At 37.6% G+C, this 20856-nt stretch overlaps 1 protein-coding gene across 7 annotated transcripts in view; it reads left to right on the top strand.

Moving 5' to 3' along the window:
- Positions 1 to 20856, top strand: part of LOC111143279 (bromodomain adjacent to zinc finger domain 2B) — a 313123-nt gene that overhangs the window by 277950 nt on the left and 14317 nt on the right. For 6 of the 7 annotated variants that reach the window (XM_022496948.1, XM_022496939.1, XM_022496956.1 and 3 more), the window contains 6 exons: positions 12593 to 13248; positions 13553 to 13826; positions 13998 to 14153; positions 14956 to 15116; positions 18295 to 18605; positions 18993 to 19128. In XM_022496948.1, the coding sequence (XP_022352656.1) occupies positions 12593 to 13248; positions 13553 to 13826; positions 13998 to 14153; positions 14956 to 15116; positions 18295 to 18605; positions 18993 to 19128 (1694 nt within the window). The remainder of the gene's footprint in view (positions 1 to 12592; positions 13249 to 13552; positions 13827 to 13997; positions 14154 to 14955; positions 15117 to 18294; positions 18606 to 18992; positions 19129 to 20856) is intronic. The other variant, XM_022496931.1, reaches the window with a different exon arrangement.

Genomic DNA, 20856 nt, shown 5'->3' with positions numbered 1-20856 from the left:
CTGTATGTTAACTAACTAGAATTTTTAAAAAAACTAATGCTGCAATAAACGTTAAGTGCATATATCTTTAGAGATCTAATTTAAAATTATAAAATTACAAAAAAGTTGTAAAATTATGAGTCACTTGGTAGATGCCAAGGCTTGGTGAAGCTTAAGAGAAGTAAAGAAGTACCCAGGCACGTGGCTTTGCCTATCTATAATAAGAATCATCTGTGAAGCTTAAAAAAACAAAAACAAAAAACCGAGCCCCACTGAAGTCAGTTACATATTCTTCAATTTGATTAAGGGGCACATCAATCTCAATCATTTGGTCATGTAAACTTGAAGTTATCTAGGGCATCAACTTTTCCTTCAAAATGTCTGAAGTTAATCTCTTTTCAACACTGCTGAAATTGGTTCTTTATTAATAGGTATGTGGATTATTACACCTGTCCCCAATTTCTCTATGTTCACTCTCTTCCTTCCATTACATTCTGTCATCATGTCATGCCTCTACTCCAAAACCTTGAATGACTCCCTATTGCTGATAACATGATGTAATAAGTCTGTATACAACCTAGCATTCAAGCATTCAAGGACTTCTATAAATCTGACTTCAAAATATCTTTATACTGTTCTCCAGTATGAATTAACATAGACAAGTCTACTCACCGTTGCTTAACATATGTGCATTCCTCCTGCTTTGCATACTTTGCATGCTTTGTTTTATCAAATTCTGTTCAATATAATGCTAACTTGCCTTTTCTTCACCATCTAAATTTCACTTTTCTTGATCCAGCTCAAGTTCTAGCCCTTTTATAAATTCTTCTGCAGTTTATGTAAGTGGAACTATTTTTTATTATCTGTGAACTCCTAGAAAACCAAATAATTATACTATTATCTTGGCAATTGATAGATAAACTATTCATATTAAGTTTGATAATTGTCATATGTACTTTTTGATTCTTCTTAGTGTTAAAGATAGAACTATATACATCACAGGCACTTTAAAAATATTTTAAGAAAGTAAGTAATTGAATGTCTTTATAAGGTTTATAAGAAAAGCTTACAGGAAACTTTTCTTTTTAATTTTAGACCTCTCAGATTAAATAACATTTATTGAATTTGTTATTGGACCTCAGTTTCTATTCGGGCCCTTTCACTTAGCCTCTTTGGACCCTGATCTCTCTCTCTATAAAAGAAATTTAATAGGCTCTGTCTAAACTCTTGTTATCATGTCAAATAATGGATTTAAGAGAACTACAAAGTGATACATAAACATTAATTATACTTTATACTACTATTTGTGGTCACTGCATGGTACAGGGGAAAAGTAGGAATAAATTTTCACTTAGGGGTTATTTCCTCATAAAGTTTTTATTAATTCACTGATGAATGTGCATCTGCTATATTATTTTAAGTGCTATGAAAGTTATAAAATAAATAACAGATGTAGATCCCTTTCCTTTATCTTCCAGCGCATTAAAATGAAAAACCTTTATGATTTTAATAATCAAGTGTTTAATATGCACTTATATTATGCCTTATACTAAGCATTATGGAGATACAAAAGAATAAATTAACCTGTCTCTGTCCAGAAAGAGCTCACAATCTAATTGGAAAGATATACTATATATACCAGGCAAAGAACAAGAGCATATTAGTGTGCACTATAGGAAAGTAGTGTATCTGAGAGGCAAGGCTGATAAGGATGAGTAAGTGCTAACTGGTAGAAACTACCATAAAATAAGTGGATATTAAAAGTTAATACAGTATTAACAATATGCAATATTCTATTCCTTTCATTTATCACTTTAAAAAAAATTATCTAAAAGCACAATCTGGGGGCACCTGGGTGGCTCAGTGGTTTAAAGCCTCTGCCTTTGGCTCGGGTCATGATCCCAGGGTCCTGGGATTGAGCCCCACATCGGGCTCTCTGCTCCGCGGGGGGCCTGCTTCCTCCTCTTTCTCTCTGCCTGCCTCTCTGACTACTTGTGATCTCTCTCTGTCAAATGAATAAATAAAATCTTAAAAAATAAAAATAAAAAAGCACAATCTGTTCTTAATGAAATTAGACTTAACATTCATCTATTTAAAAATTTAAATGCACAAGTTTTAAAAAAATAAATGCCCAAGTATTTTTAAAAATCCCTATAATAGCTTTATCCAAAGAGAAGATACCAGATCTTGGATTACCTCCAAAGAAAACTATTAACTAAATACATGTTTTATAAGATGCATGATAACTCACACCATAAGTGAAACACATGCTGCTAATAACAACAAAGTTTATCAGTCTGGCAACTCTAGAGTAGAGACATAACAAAGAACATAGGATCTGCTGAGCCCCTATACTGGTTCCACAGCACTGTTGTCCAGACTGCAGACTGGACAAGCAGCAAGAGCTCCCGAGAGAGGTGCCCTCCTTCATACTCTGTATTTTTTTTAAAGATTTTATTTATTTATTTGACAGAGAGAAAGAGATCACAGGTAGGCAGAGAGGCAGGCAGAGAGGCGGGGAGGGGGGAAAGCAGGCTCCCCGCTGAGCAGAGAGCCTGAGACGGGGCTCGATCCCAGGACCCTGAGATCATGACCTGAGCCGAAGGCAGAGGCTTAACCCACTGAGCCACCCAGGTGCCCCCATACTCTGTATTTTTAGGTTAGTTCAAGAGGAGGTTGAAAACCCTTTGTTTCTCTAAGCAACAACATATATATCAAAGGAACTCTGAGCCTGGGAATACAAAGGGCAGATTCCACATACTAAGAGCCTTGGGAACAGTGCTGACAGCAACTAAAGACCCTGCTGTCCCTCTGCAGACTAGCTCAGTGGCTAATCTGGCTTGCTGATAGGCCTCAGGGAAGAGGGAAGGAGGAGAGCCCCTGTAACCATTTAGCTATAACTGAGGGTTTATTCCCCTTTAGTCCACCCCCTGACCCTTGGTGTGGCTCACTTGATGGATGCCTTCTATCAATTACATTTTATTTTTATTTATTTTTTATTAACATATAATGTATCATTTGCCCCAGGGGCATAGGTCTGTAAATCATCAGTCTTACACAATTCACAGCACTCACCATAGCACATACCCTCTCCAATATCCATCACCCAGCCACCCTAACTCTCCTCCTCCTGCCCCTACCAGAAACCCCCAGTTTGTTTCCTGAGATTAAGAGTCTCTTATGGTTTGTCCCTGGTCCCATCTTGTTTCATTTTTTCCTCCCTTCTCCCCCATGAACCTCCTGCCTTGTCTCTCAAATTCCTCATGTCAGGGAGATCATATGATAATTGTCTTTCTCTGACTGACTTATTTCGCTCAGCATAATACCCTCTAGCTCCATCCACATCATTGCAAATGGCAAGATTTCATTTCTTTTGACGGCTGCATAGTATTCCATTGTAGATATATATACCACATCTTCTTTATCCATTCATCTGTTGATGGACATCTAGGTTCTTTCCATAGTTTCCATATTCCCTGCTGCTATAAACATTCTAACAATTGTATTTTAAATGGTGTCTTCTGAAGGAGGCCTCAGATAAGCCAGAGAAATTCCAAACAAACAATATCCACAACACTAGTAGATTTAGATTTCCCCTGAGCCATATTTCTATAGTATATCCAACAAACGGTCCAAAACTATACATTTATAATACTATTCAGGTCAAGGAATCAATGCTAAAGTGTTCAGTGGTAAGACCCCAAGACTTCTCAATGGCATTGTCCCCCGGGGTAGCTGATTTGGGGTCATACCCTCAGCTTCATGGGTGCCTATCAAGGGAAGAGCCCTTGTTCGAAGTAATGAAAGCTTGTTTCCCTGTGTACCTGTCGATTTACAGGTACATTCTGATGCTGACACCAGAGATCATAGCTGGGAAGATCTTGAGTGCCTTTTAGATTTTGAGTCACTATTTGTACCGCACTCTAAGCAACTAAGCTAACCAGCCAGTTAAAGGCATTATAAAAGATCTCATAGTTATTCATAAAGTGTGCAGACAATGTTATGTCCAGGTAGGAAGCAGGAAGGCCCTGCTGTTCACATAAGAAAACAAGTTCTACTGGATCACAGAGTGTCAGCCAGTCTGGTTCAATGCTGCATTTTGCATCCATATGGCATTTATACTTGCTGGGGATAACTGCCAGCGTTCCATTAGTCAGACTCAACTGTAGGTCTAAAGGGGAGAAAAGTGCTACCAGGCACCCCTGATGTGGGAAATGGGTCACTGGGAGCTGAGTTGTCAGGATATGAGTGTCCCTCTGCTTCTAAGAAGATAGAGTTTTACACAGTATAATTAGTAAGGACAGAATTATGGATAGCCCAAGTAAATGAGGAGTCTGGAGTAATGAGTAATTCCTGTGGCATTGTCTGTGAGTGGAATGCCCACAAGGTCCTCCATAATTAAGTAGGATGAGGATGACAAATACAGCATCCTGATAGCTTTGAAATAAGTGTCATTGTGTGGGATCGCTGTAGAGGACTATTCAGTACAATTTGTTAATATCTGTAAGAAAGGCAACGAGAAAGTTATTCACACTACATCCACCCTCTCACCCTCTGAGGTAGGCATGCTTATCCCCATGCCAAGTCCGTCATTATCTTCAGGGGCGATCCATACAGTCTGTCCTTTTTTTCTGAAACAGTAAGTTCCACATGAAATCAGGAGGTGCCATTTTCCCACCAAAGATGTCCTCCAGACAGATTACACTGTATGGGTATAAGGACTGCAGCAAAATCTCCTGCTATAGGGTGAGTGCACAACAAACAATGTGAGTGCACATTTAGACTGTTGGAATAAAGAGAGAATTCAAATTGCCCCTCCTGCAAGGTGTTACTTGCAAGTGTCATCTGGAAAACAAGAGAATATCGGCATTTGTGTCCATCCATCATCCGTAATATGAACAGCAGGAGCCTCCCAGACACCAGTTGAAAGGTACCAAAAAAGGAGAGGAATGTTGGGTCCCCAGGATGCCAAGTAGATTCTTCATCTCTGCTCTTCAACTTCAAGATGTCAGGGAACTTCACCAAAGTGTAGGGACCTTTATGTGGTATAAGGAATGTTCAGAGTATAAACAGTAGGGGGCAGCCAGACCAGACAGTGGTTGGAGGTAACTGTGGAGGAGTTCGTGCAGCCGTATTTTAGAATGCTATTCCAGCATTCTGTACTGCCTGTGGAGAAGAGGGAACATGGACCAGCCATTCAGTACTATGTTGGCCAGCCCATTGCTGAAAGGCAGCAACTATGAAAGGAACTCCAAATGTATGATTGTATTATTTCTGGAAACCCTACTATATAATAAATATGTCTCAGTCTTAATAGTATTATATGGTCCACACATGGGAGAGATGTAATAACTCCTTCATATCCAGGAACGGTATATACTGTTTAGTGGCTAGAGAATATCAGATACTCAAAAGCTAACAAATGCCATCAGAATATCTTTGCCAGTGTCATAGGCCCTTGTAGTGCTAGTGTCAAACAGGGTTGTTAAATAGCAAAATGGCATTGTTCAGTACCCCTACCTGAATCTATTCTTGCATAAGAAATGCAGTCTTTCTCCTCCAGGTATGTAACTGTGTTGTGCAGCCTTGGCAGACCTGGTCAGTGCATCTGGGTGTTGACAACATGCCTGGCCAACAGTTACCAAAGCTGCCCTAGAGGTCACAACAAATATGTCCAAGTGATATGTGGAAATGCTTGTGCGGGACTTAAATACCTCAGTATTTCCGCCAGTATGCAGTCTGATAAAGGAACAACTGGAATTCACACAAAAGGCCCAAAAGCCTTTGCAGTGAATGTGATTCTGGGCTTTGAGCCATAGGTAACAACCAACTCCCAGCTCCAATAAAGGAACTTGTTGGCCAAGGCCTTTCTGCATTCTGGAATGGTAGGTCCTTGGTCCCTCATTATTTAGCAAGCCCATAAATGTTTGAGGCTCTTCTTTCAGCACAGCGAGGGTGATTAGCAATCCTTTGGAAGGGGACCCAGGGACAGAGCCCAGCCCTAGTCCTTCTTACATTTGAAAGAGCCCAGATTAGGAACAGAGAAAGTCTGGCTTCTGGAATTGAATCAAACTCATAAGGTGGAGGTGATGACAGTTAGTATTTCCACCCATAACCTCATTTCAGGAGTTGAGATGATACAGGGTATTTCCCTAGGTTCTGTTCTCCATATCCTTTCTTGAAGAGTCTAGAGACTGTGAGATCTTACCAGATGGTGGGGGGTGAGGCTTAACAACTGTAATCTCTGAAGAACAGTCCTCCCCAGGCACCTTCTTCACCTAATCTTCTGGTGAATCCCCCTCTGTGGACGACTTTTCAAGCTCATGGCTGTTGGATCTTCTGTGTCTCATCTCACAGGTCTCTTTTCTACCATCTCATTAGTCTTTTAGGTTTTTGAGGCAGGGAACACTTCCACACTCTAGAATTATACAACATATCAACTTCTGTCTTATAAATCCTTCTCTCTATAAGCAGTACTACATTTATTTGTGTGAGGGAGTCTCTGCCAGAAGTCTAGCTATCTTTTCTTTGTTCCTTTTTTCTTTTTATTTTGTATAAAAACATGTGCCACAAATTAGGCTCTCTTTTCCATTTCCTCACCTGAAATGGGGCTCATATGATCTGAAAGAACTATTTTTTTTAAAGATTTTATTTATCTATTTGACAGAGAGAGACACAGCAAGAGAGGGAACACAAGCAGGGGGAGTAGGAAAGGGAGAAGCGGGCTTCCCGCCGAGCAGGGAACCCGATGTGGGGCTCGATCCCAGGACTCAGGGATCACAACCTGAGCCGAAGGCAGATACTCTGTTTATCGCCGGATTTCCTTCTTCTGGTATTCCCACTCAGGCTCCTATAGAGCATGCCTCACAATAATTGGCTTCCTATCACAGGGGCTAGTTGCCTCATATATCATAACAGAGGGATCATGGGAGTTTGCCTCACTTTCCTTTCTATAGGGGCTGCCACCCTTTCTAGTTCACCCTCCAACTTTAGACTCTTGAAAGTCTCTAAGCTGGTAAGGAAGGAGGGATGACTGCATTTCAAGCCACTTTATCACCACTAGTCTCCCTGTTTGGTGTCCACATTAGAGCTTCTGCCATCCTTGGGCACAGCTACTGAGACCATCCTAACCCCACCAAGTGAATTACTGCTGACCCCAAGGAGAAAATCTTCTACCCTTGTGTGCTCCTCTTCCAGAAATCCATGACATTAGGACTTTGCTGGACACCAACTGCTGTACAAGATGCATGGTTACAAAAACCGCTAATGACACACAAAGTGCTAATTGCAGGAAAGTTTATTAGTAAAGGCAGCTTATAAGCAGAGAAGTAACAGTACACAGGATCTTCCAGCTCCAGTTGTGGTTCCATAGGACTTGGACATGTGACAAAAGCACTCCAGGAGATAAAACACTCTAGCCTACACCTTGCTCTATATTGATGGGTTATTGTGCGAAAGGGTAAAAAGCACTTAGTTTCTCTAAGGGTAAACCCATCAAGGGACCTTCAGATCTAGGAACAGTGCTAGGGGGTATGCATACCCAGAAGCAAAGTGTATATACCTAGGAGCCTGAGAACCGTGTTGCTATTAGCTAGCTAAAGGCTCTCAGCAAAGTGGAAGGAAAATGAAACAAGTTTGTTGATACACACACACATACAAACAAACACACACACACACAGTGATTTGACTGTCACTCTTCCATTTTGTATTAGGATCTGGTTACACCTTTAGGTTTAAAAGTGGAAAACAAATTCCTGTTATGGATATGTGGGGGACTCTTACCTGAAGGGAGCAGGTATTCTAGATCAATCATCTTTTTTTTTTTTTTTTTTAATTCCTGAATCAGACTGGGAAGGAACAATCCTAGAGAGAGAAAATGTTGAGAATCTGCTTCATTTAGTCTTCTCCACAGTAATAGCAAGAAATCTCCTAGGAGCTAAGTCATGGTAACACTATTAAAATGAAAACAGCTAAGGAGCAGTGCGAGTACGCCTGAGGTTCTGCTGTATGGAATGGGAAAGTGCCTTTGGTCCTGTGAGGAAGCCATTGCATAGAGACCTGTATTTTAGACCAGGGTTTTCACATTTCTTATGTTCTTTATCCATGTTTTACTGACAGTGTAGTCAAATTTATTTGAAAGCTATAGCATGCTTCAGCCCAACTAAAGAGAGCCAAAGAAAAAAATTTTCACTTGAACTCAGAATGAGTGGTGGACCCCTGGGTCCACAACAACTGTTAGGTGAACCTGAGAGGGTTCGAAGTGATTTTGATAAAACTGAAGAAGACATAATCTGGTATTTTTTTAGGATTTACTCCAATTGACAAATGGTATTTTCTTTGTCATTATGCACTTACATTTATTATCAGGGAAATGAATCCAGTGAACAGCACTCCCTGTTTCATCTCTTGCCTTCCTCTTCTTCAGTCCGTTTTGAAGATTTTTTTTAAAAGATTTTATTATTCATTCGATATATATATAGAGAGAGATCCCAAGTAGGAAGAGAGGCAGGCAGAGAGAGAAGGGGAAACAGACTCCCCGCTGAGCAGAGAGCTCGATCCCAGGACCCCAAGATCATGACCTGAGCTAAAGGCAGAGGCTTAACCCACTAGGCTACCCAGGCACCCCGAAGATGTTTATTAAAACTCATTGACACATGTCAGAGAAGTGAGGACTGGAAGGAACCAGGGGGTTGTATGAAATGAAGATAGAAAATTATTTAAAATTAAAGAATCTCTTTATACAAAATTCCTTCCAATTTTTTAAAAATAATTTTACATTTTAGTTAGAGATCTATCTTTTTATAATTAAGCAATTTGAATGTAAAAGTTAAAACAACCATGAGTAGGCTATTTAATATGTATCATCAGCTCAATCTACTTTATTATATATAAATGGGAAGTCAGCTAGTCTCAAACCGGTAAAAATTGGTTGACTGGTTAGCCCATTTATTTTTGGACATATGACAGAGGTTTTTTCAAGTAGTTCTCAGAATAAATCAAGAACAGCTCTTAGTACTTCTTTACTAACCAATAACTTGTATAAAGCCAGGTACATGAAGAGAATATTTGTGACTCTTTTCACGTTTGCCTAATTAGAGGTGATGAAGTAGGGTTTTCTTCTCAGGGCAAATACGTGGAAGTACATAGAGATTTTTTGCTAGCTGCCTTTAAGGTTTTTCTGTCTCATTGGTTTTAAGCAATTTGACTATATGTTTTGTTGTAGTTATCTTCATATTTCTTTTCTTTGGAGTTAGTTGTATTTTTTGGATCTGTGCCTTATAGTTTTCATCAAGTTTGAAATTTTTTCAACCATTATTTTCTCAAACTTAATGTCCTTGTCTGCTAATTCTGCTATCTTGTTAGTTTGGGGTCAGTTTTCACTGATTTTTCTATTTATGTGTCGTGTTTTCCTGTGTCTTTGCATGCATTCTACTTTTTTTTTTTTTTTTAAGATTTATTTATTTATTTGACAGACAGAGATCACAAATAGGCAGAGAGAGAAGGAGGGGGAAGCAGGCTCCCTGCTGAGCAGAGAGCCTGATGTGGGGCTTGATCCCAGTACCCTGGGATCATGACCTGAGCCGAAGGCAGAGGCTTTAACCCACTGAGCCACCCAGGTGCCCCTGCATTCTACTTTTGATTGGATGCCTGACATTGTAAATTTTGCCTTGTTGTGTGCTAGTACTCAGAAAAAGTTTGGTCCTTTCAGGTCTTGGTTTTTAAAACTTGTTAGGCAGGACTAGGAGAGCACTCAGTCTAGGGCTAATTATCCCCTAACTACTGACGCAAGATCCTCAAGTACTCTACCTGACGCCTGTGAATTTGGAGGTTTCCCAAGCTGGTTGGTAGGAAGAGGTACTATTCCCAGCCTGTGTGAGCACCTAGCACCGTAACCTCTAATCCTTTTCAAGTGGTTCTTTCCCTGGTCTCAGATGGGTTCCTGACACATGGGCACTGATGAGTATTCAGCTGAAACTGGAGGAGTCCTTCCATAGGTCTGTGGAGTTCTCTCTCTAGGCAGCTCTCTCCTTTCCAGTACTCCCTTCTGAGCATTGTAGCCACTTGGGTCTCCCTTGGACTCTCAGCTCCATCTCCTCATCTCAGGAGTCAGCCAGCTCTGCCTGAATTTCTCCCTGTGATGTAGCCTGGAAACTATCCTAAGACACTAAGCTGGGCAATCACAGGGCTTGCTGCATTTGTTTTCTCTCATTGTTACCTGATGTCCAGTTTCTTACAAACTATTGTTTCATATATTTTTGTCTATTTTTTGGTTGTTTCATGCAAGGAGGTGGATCTAGTCCCTGTGACACCTGAGTGCCTAGAATCATAAGTCTGAGGAATAAGCTTGTAATTTGGGGTAGAAATTAATATCAAGAGAAGGATGTAAGAGCTATTTCAAACATTAGTAGAAGATCAGTTAAACAAATCATGATCTATACATATAATAGAATATTATGCAGGGGCGCCTGGGTGGCCCAGTGGGTTAAGACTCTGCCTTTGGCTCAGGTCATGATCCCAGGGTCCTGGGATCGAGCCCTGCATCGGGCTCCCTGCTCAGCGGGGAGCCTGCTTCCTCCTCTCTCTCTCTGCCTGCCTCTCTGCCTACTGTGCTCTCTCTCTGTCTGTCAAATAAATAAATAAAATCTTTAAAAAAAAATATTATGCAATTGATGAAGTATAGTTCTATATTTTGCCATTGAAAGCTGTAGAAGGTGAACAGTGAAAATATTAAATACATTCTTTTATTTCATCACTAAAAAATATTTATTAAATCCCCATTTTATAGCAGGCACCATGTTAGACTTTTGGGACCCTATAATAAGCAAGGTAGACATTGTTCTACCTTTAAGTAAAGCTTATTGATTTAAATTCTAGTGTGTGGGAGTGGGATTGGAATAGAAAATAAACAGATTATTGTGTCTAATGGTGAATTCTGCCAAGTATGATGATATTCTCAGGTGAATGGGATGGGGACCCTACTTTAGATAAGGTGATCAGAAAAAACCTCTGTGACAAAATGACACATAATTTGAAACACGAGGATACAGAGCCAGTCAGTAAAACAGTATTCTAGGCAGAGGGAATAGCAAGTGCAAAGACCTCAAGAAAGGAAAGAACTTAGCATGTTTGAGAAGCCTGAAAAAGGGAGAAAGGAAGAACAAGGACAAAAATGGCCAGAGGTTGTGGAGGTTTTCAGGAACTAGATCATACAATGTGGTAGGCCTTGTGTAGGGGTTTGGATTTTGTTCTAAGTTGCAAAAAAGTGAAGAATAGTATCCCATTTGTGTAATAGTGTGAAATGATACTCACAAGGAATCATATAAGATTTCCAGAAGGCTCTACAGGCATGATTGGTTAATCATGGTTACCTCTCAAGAGTAGAAATAGGGACTGGGGGAGTAGGACAGAAAAGGTTTTACCATATACCTCTCATTACTGAATATTTTACCTTGAACATATATTACTTTTCAAGTCAAATAAACTAGTAGATTTATATTTTTAAGAGTTTTTATGAATTATTTTTTAAAAACGTTTGTCATATTTTTGACAAAATATGAACCAGAGGGTCACAAAGGAGAAATACCAATAAATCTATGAAAAGATAATCAACCTTACTGGTGATCAGAAAAAAAATACAATTCAGATTTTCACCTTCCAGATATTGGAAAAGACAAAAATATCCGTTAGTATTCAGTTTCACAGAGAGATAGGGAAATAGATGCTTTTGTCTAATTCTGGCATGAGTGTGTATTGATTTAGACTTTCTAGAGGTCAGTTTGACAATTATATTGCAAAAAGTCTGAAAGGTACCTATCTTAATATCCAGTAAGTTTTTTCTTCTAGAAATGTATCTTCAAGAAGTAAATCAGAAAAGAAGTTTTAAAGTCCAACGATACAGATATAAGATCATTCGTCATTTACAGCACTGTTTATAATAGTGAATATTTAGATCTTATTAATAGCCATCAGTAGAAGATTGATTATTTAAATTATGATATATTCCAGTTATCTATTTATTGATGCATCAGGATGTTTATGGAGTATCATCTAATAAAACATGTAGGTTAGAATATTGTAATAGGATTTCCTTTTTTTTATACTCTATAGGCTTACGTGTATATGTGTATACATAGAGAACTCCTAGAAGGATTTACACAAAAGTGTTAATAGTAATTTCTGTTGTGCATTAGGGCTTTCAATATGCTGACATTTTGGGGCACCTGGGTGGCTCAGTGAGTTGGGCCTCTGCCTTCGGCTCAGGTCATGATCTCAGGGTCCTGGGATCGAGCCCCACATGGGGCTCTCTGCTTGGCAGGCTTCCCCCTCTCTCTGCCTGCCTCTCTGCCTACTTGTAATCTCTGTCAGATAAATGGATAAATCTTTTAAAAAAAAATTCTGACATTTTAAAATTTTGTAATGATTAATTATAAAATTAATTTTCCAATGAACAAAAAATCTAGCCTTTATATAAAAAAGGAAAAATGCAGAATATTACTAATTTAGAAAAGTTTATATATTTATGCATATAACTTGGTAAATAGTAATAAAATACAATTAAAGTATTGGTTGGATCTGAAGAAACTGATCTTTTTCATGCTTTTCACTTTTGTAGGACTAGATGAAATTGCAAAAGAAAGAGAAAAACTGAAAAAGGCTGAAAGTATCCAGATCAAAGAAGAAATATTTGAGACTTCTGAAGATACTTTAAATTGTTCAAATCCAGATCATTGTGAGCAAAAGGAAGATCCTAAAGAAAAAGATAACACAAATCTCTTTCTTCAGAAACCTGACTCTTTTTCAAAATTAAGCAAGCTTTTAGAAGTAGCTAAGATGCCTCCTGAATCAGATGTGATGACCCCCAAACCAAATAATAGTGCAAATGGGTGTACATTGTCTTATCAAAACAGTGGAAAACATTCCTTGGGCAGCATTCAATCAACAGCAACCCAAAGCAACATGGAAAAGACAGACACTAATAATATGTTCAGTCCTGGTTCAAGTGGTCCAGGGAAGTTCTACAGTCCTCTACCCAATGACCAGTTGTTAAAAACACTGACGGAGAAGAATAGGCAGTGGTTCAGCCTTCTGCCAAGAACCCCTTGTGATGACACTTCACTTACCCATGCTGACATACCAGCTGCTTCTGTAGTGACTCCTCAGTCTCAGCCACCATCCACATCCCCCTCACCTGCCCCCGCCCCCCTCCTGGGATCATCTTCTGCTCAGAATCCCATGGGTCTCAATCCATTTGCTGTATCACCTCTTCAGGTTTGTATTGCTCATTGTAACTCATTTCTGTGTTGCCTTATTTAATCTTTGACCCCATGAAGATTCTCGCTCCAGGGAATCAGCTGGATGTTTGTATTACCCCTGCCACAGTTTAAGAACTTGAAAGAGTCAATATTGCTATTACCAAGCTTCATTACAACTACTATGCCTTTCCTAGTCTAAGGCAAAGGCTTCTTGAATTACCTTTTTTTTTTTTTTTCAGAATTTAAAAAATTTCAGATGCTAAACATTTTTCCTAACTTTTTAGATTGTTCTACTTTTAAAACATTTTGTTTTTTTATAGATGAAAAGTGGAGTATCTATGATGGGACTCCAGTTCTGTGGATGGCCCACTGGCGTGCTTGCTTCTAATATTCCGTTTACATCACCTGTACCTAGTCTGGGATCAGGATTGGGATTATCTGAAGGAAATGGTAATTCATTCTTGACTCCCAATGTTGCTTCAAGTAAAAGTGAATCTCCGGTGCCACAGAATGAAAAAGTCTCCTCAACTCAGCCTGCGGCTGTTGAAGTAGCAAAACCAGTAGATTTTCCTAGTCCAAAACCTATTCCAGAAGGTAGGTACATTGAGACAGTTTTTAGCCACTTACTTTATTTCATTGTTAGTAGAGTCTTATAACTGAGTCTTTGATGGTTATATATGTAGTTATAAATCTGCTGATTTGTTTTGTGCCATTAATTCATATTCAAGATATTTGTAAAAGATGTACATATTTATCTTGACTTAGAAATGCAATTTGGTTGGTGGAGAATTATTGACCCAGAGGACCTAAAAGCTTTGCTTAAAGTGTTACATCTCAGAGGAATAAGAGAAAAGGCATTACAGAAACAAATTCAGAAACATTTGGATTACATTACTCAAGCCTGCATCAAGAATAAGGATGGTATGTACCTAAAAGAGATTTCTGCTCTCTTGCTTACTTACGAAAATTAATTCTTTTACCTTAAAATGTATTTTAGTATGTTTTAATTTATTTCTGATAGGCATTTTTTTCTGTCTTGCTCAAAAAATAGTAACTATTTACATTTCTTAAGTTGGCATTACTTTCTTATGTTTTTTTTACAACATACAGATGTATTGCGTTCTTAAAAAAGAATAGTCCTAAGGTGCCTGGTTACGTTGGTTAAGCAACTGCCTTTGGCTCAGGTCATGATAGATTGGCCTCGAATCGGGCTCCTTGCTCAGCAGGGAGTCTGTTTCTCCCTCTCTCTCTGCCTGTCGCTCCCCATGCTTGTGCTCACTCTTTCTCTCTCTCTCTCTCTGTCAAATAAATAAAAATAAAATCTTTAAAAAAAAAAGAATATCCCTACTTTTAAAAGTAAGCTGCCTGCATATGCACAAGTGCACTTGTGTCTGTTAAGTTACATGCATATGTTACCCCTGGACTTTTATTTACTTTTTGAAAGAAATCACTGGGGAATAGAGTAGATTTTAAAATTAATTTCTTTTCGGGGCGCCTGGGTGGCTCAGTGGGTTAAGCCGCTGCCTTCGGCTCAGGTCATGATCTCAGGGTCGTGGGATCGAGCCCCGCATCGGGCTCTCTGCTCAGCAAGGAGCCTGCTTCCTCCTCTCTCTCTGCCTGCCTCTCTGCCTGCTTGTGATCTCTGTCTGTCAAATAAATAAATAAAATCTTTAAAAAAATAAATAAATTAAATTAAATTAAATTAATTTCTTTTCAAATGTAGTTGCTATTATTGAATTAAATGAGAACGAAGAAAACCAGGTAACTAGAGATATTGTGGAGAACTGGTCAGTAGAAGATCAAGCAATGGAAATGGATTTGAGTATTCTTCAACAGGTGGAAGATCTAGAAAGGAGAGTTGCATCAGCAAGTTTGCAAGTGAAGGTAAAATTGACTTGGAATAAAATCTGTTTTTAGGATAATGGAAGGTAACTAATATTTATTACATGCCTGACATTTGCCCATTCCTATGTTAAATGTCTTTATTTTATCTCATTTAATCCTTATCATGATCCTGAATTAATTTTCCCCATCTTACAGGTAAGGAACAAGTCTCAGAGTAAGTAATCTGCCAGTGGTCGTATAGTGAGTGGCTAAATGTGGGTTCAGATCAAATCAGTCTAACTCCAGTACCCATGTTCTTTTTACTAAATCTTGCTGCCTCCTTAATGACAATAGAAACTATCATTTTTCTGGTATGCAGTTCTTTACCACAAGCAGAGTTTCACAGTTTCACCATGATAATACAATACTCTATTAAATTCCTACTACCGTGTTTTGTGTATGTCCGGGAAGCACCTCTATAATAAGCCATGTTGTATGTCAGATATTTACTCTATATAATTTAAAATTGGGGAATATAGATATATCTGAATATGTGTTATATTATGATATATACACGCACCCTACATATATATGTAAAGTATTAATATATGTGTTTATCTACTGGGCATTACCATTGTCACAAACAATGATGAGAACTGGCTTCCAATGGAAAGGCAAAAGAAAGGAAAGCTTTACCTTTGTGCAAGACTTTTTGGTTTTGTAAATAGGAGTATAAAGTCTTCTCAATTGATAATAAGGTGACATCTCTGAGAATAAATGGATTGATGGTAAATAAGCATGAGACAAACACCTGAAAAGGTTTAGAAAATGTAGTTTCAATGTAATTTGATTAGGTATTTCACATTTATCCAGAATGAGAAACTTATAATACTATCCTATCCAATGATTAAAATATTTCTTCAAAATTATTTTAATGCTGGCATTTGGAAATTTTCAGGGATCTCCAAAAAATATCATTTTCCAGAGCTAATAAAATATCCATTTCTTGCCACAAACATAATTAGCAACCTTGGGAAGTGTATCATTTGCTGAAACTATTGTACTAGGCAACTATACAAATCTTTTTCCTGGTGCAATATAAAAATGCCTCATTTATCTGGCATCTTCAACAAGTGAACTCTTCTACACAAATTAATTTTCTGGAAAAATAATATTATTCCATTTAGTGCTACAATTTCTTGACATGTTTGTTAGATCACTTATGTTATATATTACACTGCCTTCTTAAAATTGAGAATAATGAGTTTGATTTAAATTCTCTCGGTGACACAGTATCTTCAGTATGAACACCAATGATTAGAAAATGATTCCCTCAGGGAATCATTTTGCCTCTTTGTTAAAATGATCCTAGTGTGCCTTTTTTTTTAAACTATGACATCTGCTTTCTATAGTCTGTTTTCTTTCATGATCAGTTGTTACTATTTGCTGATTTTAATTTGATTGGTTCTAGTAGCCCTATTTTCCTCCAACTTCCTTCCTCCTCTCCCCCATCTAACCTGCCAATTCTGGTTGGCTATTGGTTGGAAAAGCGTATCATCACACTTTTCAAGTTATGTATAAAGTCAGAGCATGGGCCTGAAACATTCTTCTGGAGATAATACTCAAATTTTGGTGAATGACCTTATCATATTACCAGCTGCTTAGATATTTTTGGCTGTGTTCTCAGAAGCAAAGTGGAATTTTTTTTTTAAGTGGTATGTAGTATCCCTTCAAACTGTAAGAATAAAGCCATTTGACATGACTTATACCTAATGCACTTATGCATACTACTTATAACTTCATACTTATTTCCTAAATATAAATGTTCTACTGAATTAATGAGAAAGAATTGATCCCAATATACAAAACAAAATAATTATCACTAAAGAGACTTAATAAAAAGCATAATGGTCATTTTGTTTCTTATTTACTAAGTACTTATTCCATATCAGTCAGTGGACATCACAAAATTGGATACAAGGTGGTTTCTGCCTCAGAAAGCTTGTCATATGATATGGAGAAAAGACATGTGTACATCTCTGTAGACTCTAGTAACTGATCACAGACAAGTACAGAATTATGCATGAAAAAGAATACAATACTTCTGGTGGGGAGAAATGAGAACGATCAGGAAAGATTTCATGGAGAAGTCAAGATGAGGGATGAGAAGATGACGAAGGCTTTGACAGAGAACAGAAAATGCCATACTAGAAAGAGCAAATAGCATGAGTGGAGCACCAGGAACAGGGAGCTCAAACATGGAATTTGTCTGCAGTGTAGGGTACATAAATGGGAATATGCAAGAAAGAAGTAGATTCAGTTACTTGAATGTCATGATAAAAATATGGACTTTGTTAAGGAGTAGGGAATCTTGGAAGGATTTAGAGCTAGAGGATTGATATAAGCAAGCTGAGTTGTAAGATCATTTATTTATTCAATCAACATTTTTATATATATATATATGTATATATATATACATATATATATATATATATAGAGAGAGAGAGAGAGAGAGAGAGAGAGAGAGAGATCTGTTTGCCCTATCTGCTGGAGATAAAATGACTAAAAGCAAACATGGCCCCTGCCCTCTTGGAATTTAGAGGTAGAAAAATGTTCATCACATAATCATAGTAGTGTAAAATTGTGACTACCACAGGACATGGAGTATCATGTGGTTCTATGAGAACCTGTAACAGGGAGATTTAACCTCCAAAAGGAGGTTAAGGATGGATTTCCTGAGGAAGTAAATTGTAATACGAGAGCTACAGAATGAGTAGAGTTATGTAGGTGTAGAGGAACAGGGAAAAAGCCATACAGACAAATGTAACAGCTTAGGCAAAGCTCCTGTGGCTGAAGGAAAAATGGTAAGTACAGAAGAGTGGTGAAAGGAGTGAAAATGGAAAAGAAGAACAAAGTTCAGAGACTATCGAGAATTTTCCATTTAAGTGGTCCCATGAAATAAGTATTTATTCATTCTCAAGTCCTTCAGAATACTTTGCTGATTTTCATTATATCTTTCATAATATCAAAGTTATTAAATTTTCTTCTTCAAACTTTTAACTGTTTCTTTTAATTTTCTGTTCTTGTTTCTACCTAGCATTAGGAAACACAAGGTAAAAACTTCCAGTAAAGATCCTTGAGATCTGCTGGTGTCTGCTGCTGTATTTTAAGTACAGGTAATTCACCCATCAGGCATTTTAAGAGGAAACCATAATAACATTATTCTCTTGATATATAGGGTTGGATGTGTCCAGAGCCTGCATCAGAAAGGGAGGACTTGGTATATTTTGAACATAAGTCATTTTCTAAATTGTGCAAGGAGCATGATGGAGAATTTACTGGAGAAGAAGAAAACAGTGCACATGCACTAGAACGGAAGAGTGACAACCCCCTAGATATAGCTGTAACCAGGCTGGCTGATTTGGAGCGGAACATTGAGAGAAGGTATCTGAAGAGCCCCTTAAGTACCACCATTCAGATCAAACTGGATAATGTGGGCACAGTTACTGTCCCTGCTCCTGCACCATCCATTAGTGGTGATGGTGACGGGTAGGTTATTGAGATTAACTTGAAAAATTATTGTGCTTCTTTGCTAATTGGAGCCTATTTTCTATTGCCTGTTATCTATGTATCTTCTTGTATGTCTGTGATCCATATGGATCATGCTATTTGCATGGTGCTTTGTAAAAACATTTTTTTTTTTGTTATGTGCGTTGATAATCCTGCAAAGTGATCTTACATTTACCTGGTTGTGACTAAGCTTTGAGGCACGTAGCCACAGTCTGTGCACTACATCAAATTTAGTTGCTTAAACCTTATTCTTATTGGCTGTTCCATGTTTTTGTCATTGCTTGGCTTTCAGTGTGATGATTGTTTCACATTCGGTAACCATAAATGTGGATATGACCTACTTAATTTTTCTATATTTCAATGCAGAATTGAAGAGGATATTGCTCCAGGGCTCAGGGTATGGAGAAGGGCATTATCAGAAGCTCGCAGTGCTGCACAGGTAGCTCTGTGCATTCAGCAGTTACAGAAATCAATAGCATGGGAAAAATCAATTATGAAAGTTGTAAGTGTTTTCATTTAAGAAATACTATAACTAATTTACTTTGTCCTGTTTTTCCCAACCTCTAAATCTTTTTAATTAATACGTTACTTATTGTCAAAATAATGTATGCTTTGCTTGACAGTTTAATTCTTAAATACTGTTTCAGTTTTATATTTTTCTCCTTATTTTGAGCTTTTTGAAGGAAACTACCAAATATATTATCTCTTCTTTTTAAAAGTCTTGATTCTCATTCCATGGAATATTGTTTATAACTCTGACTGAAGTTGTTTTCTATATTCTGTTAACATAATAGTTGTTCACCTAAATATTTTGAAGACCCTTTTACTCCTGTAAACATTCAGTTGCTAACATTATCTGCTACGGACATTCACTGCGTTCTTAAAATGTCTTTATATTTCTTTCAGATTTCTTTTTTTTAATGCTAAGAAATACTTAGATGAGTAAATACAAAATAAGCAGAGAGCTCTTAGTTTGTGGACTTGATAATCATGCATGTCATCAGAAGTAGCTGACATGAAGAATAGGTTTTTTTTTTTAATTCTAACAATTAAAACTGGTTTTTCACCTTCTTTGCTTAAGCTCAAGTGGTTATCATCGTGTATATAAAGGTAGAAGGTTCCTTTACCTTGTACCAGACACCAAATACTATGTATTCAAAATAAAAGCTATAGTCCATGTATCTTCCAGAGAGATGCTCATTTAAATCATGTTCATGTCCCTCTTGCCTCTTATATATCAGATATAGAAATATTTATTATATGTGAACCTTTATGAATTACTTTGACATTTGCTTTTGAGTTACAGATTAGCTGTAAAATCCAAACATTTGAGATTTGTTTTTATGAATGACTAAGAGTAAAATTCCTTTCCTTAAAATAGTCATTCCCCAAAGAAAAGAAGTGATCCTTAAATATTTTTAATTTAAATATTCTTTGCTTTATTTTTACCTCTAAGTTTAGACTACTCAACGCCTTACTCATTCTTACAAATAAATTTGATTTCTTCTGTGGTTTTTCCCTTCTTCATATAAAATATCTATGGAATAATGAACATGCAGTTTTCACAGTCTGCTCAAATTTAGGTCTTTTCCAATCCACATTACAATTTACCATAAGATTGAAGGTATGGGGGCGCCTGGGTGGCTCAGTGGGTTAAAGCCTCTGCCTTCAGCTCAGGTCATGATCTCAGGGTCCTGGGATCGAGCCCCACATCGGGCTCTCTGCTCGGTGGAGAGCCTGCTTCCCCCTCTCTCTCTGTCTGCCTCTCTGCCTACTTGTGATCTCTGTCTGTCAAATAAATAAATAAAATCTTTAAAAAAAAAAAAAAAAGATTGAAGGTATGTTCTGTTCATCTGGTAGCATTTTTACCAGGTAAAAAGAATTTTTCTTCTAAAAGTTATGATTAAAACCAGTTTTAAAGTTCCCTTGGAGAAATATACTTGGTGATATTATTAGACTGTAATGATCATAAGATACAGAATTCTATATCAAAATGAAATTGGAACAGTTCTTGTTCTCATATACACCAAAATAGTCATCATGACAGGGTCAGTTTTGTTATAACCTGTATATAGAAACCCAAAATTTGTTCCAAAATCTGCCTTTATATTACTATTCTTGCTTTCTGCAATCAAAAACTTTATTTCATTTCTGACAAATTCATGTCTTTTTCATGTTATTAATATACATTCATCACTATTTAACTCCATCTCTTACAATTTTCATTTTT

The sequence above is a fragment of the Enhydra lutris genome, unplaced genomic scaffold (genome assembly GCF_002288905.1).
Source record: "Enhydra lutris kenyoni isolate GAN:26980312 unplaced genomic scaffold, ASM228890v2 scaffoldscaffold1, whole genome shotgun sequence".
In the NCBI taxonomy this organism is placed as follows: Eukaryota; Metazoa; Chordata; class Mammalia; order Carnivora; family Mustelidae; genus Enhydra; species Enhydra lutris.
The sequence above is the reverse complement of the archived record's forward strand: the minus strand, read 5'-3'. Positions and strand labels throughout refer to the sequence as shown.